The 8,168-nt window shown below is 38.2% G+C and overlaps 1 protein-coding gene across 1 annotated transcript in view; it reads right to left on the reverse strand.

Annotated features, from left to right (window-relative positions):
* The window catches only part of LOC118477594, a 15,229-nt gene extending 7,654 nt beyond the window's left edge, over positions 1-7,575 (reverse strand). The window contains exons 1-7 of the mRNA XM_035969483.1: positions 7,554-7,575; positions 7,150-7,191; positions 6,186-6,267; positions 5,319-5,549; positions 4,734-4,997; positions 1,421-1,527; positions 186-280 (exon numbers count right to left, since the gene is read on the reverse strand). Of these exons, the coding sequence (XP_035825376.1) occupies positions 186-280; positions 1,421-1,527; positions 4,734-4,997; positions 5,319-5,549; positions 6,186-6,267; positions 7,150-7,191; positions 7,554-7,575 (843 nt within the window). The remainder of the gene's footprint in view (positions 1-185; positions 281-1,420; positions 1,528-4,733; positions 4,998-5,318; positions 5,550-6,185; positions 6,268-7,149; positions 7,192-7,553) is intronic.
* Positions 7,576-8,168: the final 593 nt, after the last annotated feature.

Consider the following 8,168-nt stretch of genomic DNA (forward strand, 5'->3'; position numbering starts at 1 on the left):
CTCTCTCTCTCTCATTGTCCCTGCCCTGCTCTCTGTCTAGTCTGTCTGTCTGTCTGTTTGTCTGTCGCTCTCTTCTCTCTCTCTCACTCTCTCTCTCTCTCTCTCTCTCTCTCTCTCTCTCTCTCTCTCTCTTCTCTCTCTCCGTTTGCCAACTCTGCGATCAACGTAAACCGGTGCGTGATTACCTGGCCCGGCAGACACTGCTTAAGATCGGCACTGGTACAGTTCTCTCCGCTACAGTTGCCCGTCAGACATAGTAAGGGCAATGCTCTGGCAGACGCTGTAAGCAAAAGTTAAACTTTTTAGAGAATAGTATGAGGAAATAGTAACCATTTCGACTGTGTGTTTTTTTATAGAACATGGGAACAGGACATAGAAACAATTGGCTTGGAAACAATACAACACAGGCAGGCAGAATGGTAAGAGAGAAAGTTTTATCGGCGAAAGGTCAGAGAAGCAGCGTCGAGCTTCTGGTAAATCTAACAAGAAGGAAGAACAAGCGCACATGTTCTGCACGTTTATTGACCCATTGACTTCTGTCTTTTGACAGAAGTTCAAGCTTGATTATTCAACACACTTGGTTATTTAACACACTTGATACATAGCCAGAAACAGAATCGCTAAAATCTGCTTTTTATATCGAGCGTTGAATTATGTTTCAAAAAGATATTTATTATGTTTTGGGGTGGTAACAAATTATATCAATAATGGCTAAGCTGATGTTGTGCCGAATAAATGTGCCTTTTTGCTCTGATGCTTCCTATACAGTCCTGGTTTGCAGATTCAAAGCAGCCAATTCGATAGAATGTATATATATATATAATATATCATTTCGATGTTGGCGCGAAGCATGCTAATTATGTGCACAATTTTGAGGACGAAACAGCTGGTCAGTCAGGATATATTCCTGGGAGAAGTTGAATCATGGATTTCTGGGGATCCTTAATTTCAATTGTTGTTGTGTGACTATTAAGAAACATTTTGGTCCATTCAGTATTTAATGGTAATAATATTGAGCCTTAAAATATTCAGGACGAAAATCAAACAATAGCTTGTTAATAATTATGGTTATGTTTTGACATCCTTTCAGCGTGTGGGCGCTCTGTTAGCTCAGCTGGCACCATGTTGGACTAAGGAGCGGATGGCCTTGTCGAACCCACGACTGGTCGTTCTTGAACACGCGGGTTGTTCAGTAAAGTTCTCAAGGCTCCCAGCCCATTTGGCTCGGTCCTATCGAAGACATGCGTTAAGTTCGGAGATCCCTGCCTGTTGAATAACCTAACATTGTTTATATAGGTCTTGAACCCGTGGGTTTAACTCCCATAGTAACAATTTTATGTTACAATTTCTTCAGTAGTCTTTGCATATTATATTACACCTATAAACTGACCCTCAGATTACAGCATTGCAAGGCACTCACGGGCTTCGAAGTCACACTCCAGTGAGGCCACAGTTCTCCGGTATAGCGTGACATTGGATCTGGTTCCATTGAATAACGCAATACCTGTGAAGTTGGTTGCATACTTCCTGAAACAAGAATGCCGGAGGGGGTGTATGAGAAGGCAGTTATTGAAATAAGTACCAACTTAGAAAGGGTTCGTTATGATGACGAGTGGTTAGGGGTGGCACATGAAACGAGGATTTGGGGGACATGAAAAGAGGTAGTATAAAAAGGGTATGGGGGCAATGATATTTTTGTTGTTTTCAACTAAGCAAAAGATAAAGTATTTTGCGTGTCTGGTAGTTTTTTTCTAAGACAAATTTGAACAGAAGGCCTTTAGAGGCCGTCTTCTGTTTTCACTCGGCGTCCATTATGATATGCCAACCTGTCGCCTTCCATTTGATCATGAGCTAACGAAAAAATGAGTTTTATAGACGAGTCCTATAGTATAGTGGACAGTTGCCATTTGCTGTTAAAAGAGGAGGAGAGGGGGCTGAAGCTTAACTTTAACTCTTGAAACAGTAGATAGTGAATGTGCTCGTTTCTTCTTTTTTTTAAAACTATAACAAAAATTTGCTACGACTTTGCCGAAGCTATACTCTCTTCTCCAAAATGATAAAATGCCCAAGTGCACCTCTCTAGAAGAAAATGAAACTCTCTGTATTTTGAGAAGGTCGGGGAATTACTGTAATTTAATCAATATGTGAGCAACTGAGTCACGTCGCGCTCTGTGTGTACCATAAACTTCTAACATATTATTCCTATTTATGATTCATATTCTTCAATAAAGGGGAGGAGTCCAACCTAAGGATTAAAATCGTTATTACTAGGTCAAAAGCGGCTTGGCACTTTGCATGAAAGTGACTATTGGTTCAAAAATCATTTGGCACTTTTAAAACATTTTAATGTCCGCTATTTTCAATATTACGTCAATTACACGAAATGCTACTCCTCAGAACTGCATCGATGGAATTTGTTGGCAAATCAGAAATTGGCAGGTAATAGGCTTTTTATTACCATGTAGCATCCGTTTATTATATCTTGTTGAATTTCTGAGCTTAAGATGTCAAAGTTGGCGTTTTTTAAAAATCGCTTTTTGCCGAAAGTTCCATGATTTTTTGTCATAAAGTTCATAAAATGTACTAAAATATGCTCCTATGCGATGAAGCCGTTACCCTGGGCTATGTCTATGTAAAAAATCATTAACTTCCATTCTGTAACTTCCGAGGAGTGTGAGAAAAAATTAATATGGTCAAAAAGTGAACATATTACTATTTTTAAAAATAATAATTGTTTAAAATCTATAAATAGTAGATAACATCTTAAATAACAAAAAAAGTGTTGGATTTCTTATCAGTAATGCATGTGCTAAAAATGATTTAAATTGGTTCAAAAATACATGTATAACTAAAAAAGTAATGTACAGAAATTCGGAGAAGCAGATTTTGCCGAGACCAGATGGACCGGGAGGAAACCGTGCTTGTGGTGGAATGATCTACAGACCTAGATCGAAAACTTCATTTTATTCAAGCAACCAAAGAATAGAAAAAAAAAGTATGACGCGTTTGGAAAAAATGCCAAGTTTCTATATTTGACAGTTAGTCCTGAGAAAACGAATTATTGAAACACCAAAATGTTATCTTTTTAACATGATCTACCTTTTAGATAATACGTACTTAGTATTATTTACATGAATTAAAAAGCTTAAAGGCTCAAAAGACTACATCGAGATTTTATACAAGTAAAAAGCGGTAAGTTTTCTTATACCCAGCATAATGTAATAGTATTATTATATAATAATATAAACCAGTGGCACTTGGAAAGAGTGGCAGTAGTTCAAATGTGCACATGAAGAAAGACAGTTGTTCTCAAAATCAATGTTCCTGTGACTTTTCCCGGAAATCTTCATAAACGCAAACGTGCATATATGCTGTAAAATAAATTAATTGCAATCTAGGTGGGCAGAAGAAATACAAAACAAGTTCATGGGGAATGTGGTTGCAATTTTGGTTAGTGTGGGTACCCGTCAATTATTTTCTTTTCCAAGTTTGCTCCTTAGGGCTACTTTTCACAGAGGAAAATTGTAGTAATACGAGTGACTTATTAAGGTTCATTTTAATGATCAAACAATGTGCCCCCTTAAACGTTGTCTTGACACTTGCAATTGGAGATAACAACTACGTATTGTACAGTTTTATCATTGAATGAAGCAATCATGAAACTCGTGACAGATTAAGTTTTCAAATGCTGAACATGCCGATTTTTTTTCAAATATCATGAGTAGTCTTAAAGACATGCCATATTTTGTAACATGGGATGTATCAACAAAGTTTGAAGAAAAGCGGCTTTGTGTGTTGACCCTATTTCTAGCACATTTTAAAACTTTGATAGAGTACATCATGTAGCAGAAATAAATAATTTTAGATAATATTTAGACTTAAATGTCACCAATAAAATTCTTTCAATACGTTGTAAAGAAATGATTAAACACGTGTTTTTTTTATGGAACTAAATTTTGACCAGTTAGCCTACGACTTTTTTTAATGCTTTTTTAACACCGTTGCTCAAAAATAGCTTTCTCGACAACTGGGACCTTTCTCAAGTCACACACACAAATGTAGGCTTTATATTATGTTATTGTATCTAACTCATCAACGCCATTTTCCTACTAACACTCACATATCAGTGCTAGGCATAGTCCCTAACAAAAGCCCTAGAAAGGAAGCTGGTCACAAGCGAGATGAAATGTTTAAGAAGAGCGACTATTAAGACAAGGAGAGACAAAATAAAAAATGAAATCTTAAGGGACCCGGTAGGAGCAACACCAGTCCTACCACACATTGAAAAACAAAAGATCAAGTGGTTCGGACGCCTCACACGGATGTCCCCAAACCAACCAGCTCTAAGGGCATAATAATATAACATCAAATATTCTGGCTGGAAAGCCAGAGGAAGACTACGGCGACGCTGGATCGAAACTGTAGCAGACACTCTCAGTTCTCACGGGATTTCACTCCTACAGACCACTCGCCTTGTTTCAGACAGACGCCTGTATCTCCTCGCGACACCCACCGGTACAAGCGGATGAATAAAGTAAAGTTAGTAAGCATCTTATCAAGACTCTAAAGTTCCCTCAGCTAAGACACCGAGACTAGATCTGCAGTAGAACAACATGAGCCGGGGCGGGGGGGGGGGGTCGAGGTGGGGAGGGGATGCGTGGAGGGGGGAGGCTGGGGGGTGGTGAGGATTGAGACAATAACATAAGTTCGTGAACTCGTCTTAAGTGTCTGACCTGCAACGTTCTCTGCTGATTCGTGAAGAGAAGAAACTTTCCGTAGCTTTCTTTTTCAGTTGCTGGATGTCATTCACAGGCTGAGGCCGAGGCTGAGGCCCAGATCTAGGCTTGCAGTCAGTAGGGCGAGGGAAGAAAGCGGTGCAGTTGTTGTTCATGAACCTGGCTTTGATGCTTTCAAAGCGTCGGCTGACACTGCTGTAAATGTCACCCGAACAAGAGCGTGTGTGGTTAGTTACACACGCCAGAGAATGTTTCAGGTTCCTGGGGACGACATCGAGAGTAAATGTATATTGACACCCTGTGAAAAGTAATTATTGATATAAGGAGCATGAAGAAAATCATCTTTTTTATCAATTACTTCTTTCTTACTTTTCTTATTCTTCTTTTTTATTTTTTTTATTTTTTCACTTGTTTTTTGTAGTAGTAGTAGTAGTAGTAGTAGTAGTAGTAGTAGTAGTAGTAGTAGTAGTTGTTGTTGTTGTTGTTGTTGTAGTTGTTGTTGCTGTTGTTGTTGTTGTTGTTGTTGTTGTTGTAAAGTTATTGCTGTCGTTCCTGCCGCTGCATACACCAGAAAAGACTCACTGGCAAGCCATCCGACGGTCAGCATTGTTCAAGGACCTGAAATTGTCCGGCATGGTCTCCTCGGCGTGATCCAAGCACATTTGCGCGTACTTCACGTTACAGGATCCTGGTGTACAAGCGGAGAAGTAGTTCATCTTGGCAGTGCCCATCAAGATAGACACGACTGACTTTATCTCCCAAGAGCAACCTTCGCTTACTTCCTTTAGCTGGGCCAAGCCAGTCGTCATTTCACTGTAAAGAAAAACATTGCAAAAATGATTAAAGTTGTCGTTACTGTCCTTTATTATGGAATGAACTTGAAAGGCTCACTCAGGGTAATACTGTTCATTGTCATTGTCATCCTTATAGTTGACATCATTGTTGTACAATAGACAAAAATAAACGGAGACTCGGATACAGTTTTGAAGAAAACGGTATTCAACAGCAGCAGCAACTGGACATCAGCAACATCATAGTCATTTCTACCAATGCCAACATTATCTATAAAGCGGCATGTCCTTGACGAATAGGAAATACACGTAGCTACAAAGTCACCCTGTGGCTTCAAAAAGACATGTACAATGTGTTTCCAAAAGTGCAAACGAAGGGAATGCGGATTTCACATATCACAAATGACCAAACATGAATACAACAAAACAGGTCTTTAGATAAAGTGCAGAAGAGCACCTGTGGAAATTAAGATAAAAGAAAGATACTGAGGCTTAAAATCTGTTGCAATGCTAGCGACACCTCGCGGACGAAATTACCACACTACCAACAGACTAGAGACGGATCGAAACAGGTTCTTTAGACGGCGAAATCTGCTACTTTTTCTTTGTCTTAAACACGGTGATATACTGAGGGACGAACTGAAATCAAGAGACATACCTGCAGTTAAGCATGTCCCCCTGTCGAAGTCTTCGCTCCGTCAGGTTACCCAAGAGTTGGAAGACTTTGCTCTTGTTGCACACTGAAGAATAGAAGCAATCGTGGTTAGTGTTTTATGATAGGTGTTAAGGAAATAAATATTGAAATTGTGTAAGTTTAACGCACATATCAACATCAATAGGTCATTAAAAAAGGCGGGACCTTCACTCCGAAAGGGCCGAGCCAAAAAGGAAATTTGCGTAAAGTGCCTTTTCCAGGACACAACGCCGGAACAAGCTGAGCCTTGAAGCCCGAACACGCAATCTCATGATTGCGAGCCCAGTAATATAACCACTAGGCTGCCGACGCCACAGATGTTGAGATGTGGCTCATAAAATTAATTAATGTCACAAGAAAAAACTGCATAAGGAACAAATTAACTGTTCGAAATTTAGTAATAGGTGACACCGATCATAGCACATAATAACGAACATCAAAGAATCAAGACTATGTGGCCACCTGATAAGATGCCACCCCCCCCCCCCTCACCCCAATCAACATAATATGCACGAACATGCAACAAAGGCGGTCAGGCAAAAACGGCAGACTTTGTCTGGGTGGTGTCTAAAAGGTCTTCCAAATAAAAGGAAGAATACATTAATTAATTAATTAATTAATTAATTAATTGATCAATAATAATAATAATAATAATAATAATAATAATAATAATAATAATAATAATAATAATAAACGTAAAAATTACAACAATAATAATACATCTTCAATAGAAGCCGCCTACATTACGTTTAACAAAAATTGGACTTCCCTTCAACATTTACCAATACAATAAGGACATAAAAAAGATATTGTAGAAAATAAAGTTGAGAAGTGTATCTTTGTTGTGATAGCAAAAATAACACTATTTTGTGGATCATATTCAGTATACAGTTCGTACACTCGCTAAGAACGATGCAATAAGACTCACATGTATTGGGTTCTATAGTCCAGATGGCATCAGCGTTGAATTCTGGAATGATAAGATGAAAGAGCTATAATACAAATAGTTATGTTTCATTTTTAAACATTAAGGGGTTTTTTTTATCTCTTTAAACCAAGGGCCGTATATAATATATATTTTGTTTTTATAAACACTTGATATCTTTCGTTCATCACACCTAACAAGTTTTTTCTCAGTCTTTAATATGCATGTTTCTGTCTCTCTATCTAACTCTGTCTCTCTCATTTATAGGGGGGGGGGGCTACACCCCGGAAGTCCCGATTTCGCTCAAGACTATGGATTTTAAGTGGAAGGCATTTTTAGCTTCTTCAGTCTCTCCTACAACTATTTCATTGCACACGAACCCCCTAAAGTCTTATTTCTGCTCATACTGGGCATGTTTGTCATCCCCATTTCCTCATAAAGTATTTTTTTTTCTTTATCGCCCATTTTCTCGAAACGTGTTTTTTATATACTTTTGTTAAATAACTCCACCATTGTTCTTCTAATCTGCATGACATTTTCACAGAATGAAGAGAAGGTGTAATACATAAAATTTGTGGGATGAATTTTTGATACATATAAATGGAACAATATTTTTGTTGATGGTGTTTTCACGGATTTTTTTGCAAACGTAAATACTACCTCAGGAAAAAAGTCATTAAAAATGTTCTAGTACGTTTAGGAAAAATTCAACACACAAATTTGTGGATCTATTGTTGGCTGAAATAGATTTTAAAAAAGAACATTTATTTCCATGAAAAATAAGTGCGATATTAATTACGTAAGACATGTCAACAAAATCCAATGTGGCCGCGTAACCTGGGAAACTAAACTTTTTTCTCAAATTGATTGTGAATTTTAAGACTCCTTACTATGCTTGTAATATGCGGTGACATTTGATGCACTAATAAGTGAGACAACCTTCCACCCCCACCCCTTTATTCAAGTATATTCACACACACACACACACACACACACACACACACACACACACACACACACAC

Source organism: Aplysia californica, unplaced genomic scaffold (assembly GCF_000002075.1).
Source record: "Aplysia californica isolate F4 #8 unplaced genomic scaffold, AplCal3.0 scaffold00007, whole genome shotgun sequence".
Taxonomy (NCBI): domain Eukaryota; kingdom Metazoa; phylum Mollusca; class Gastropoda; order Aplysiida; family Aplysiidae; genus Aplysia; species Aplysia californica.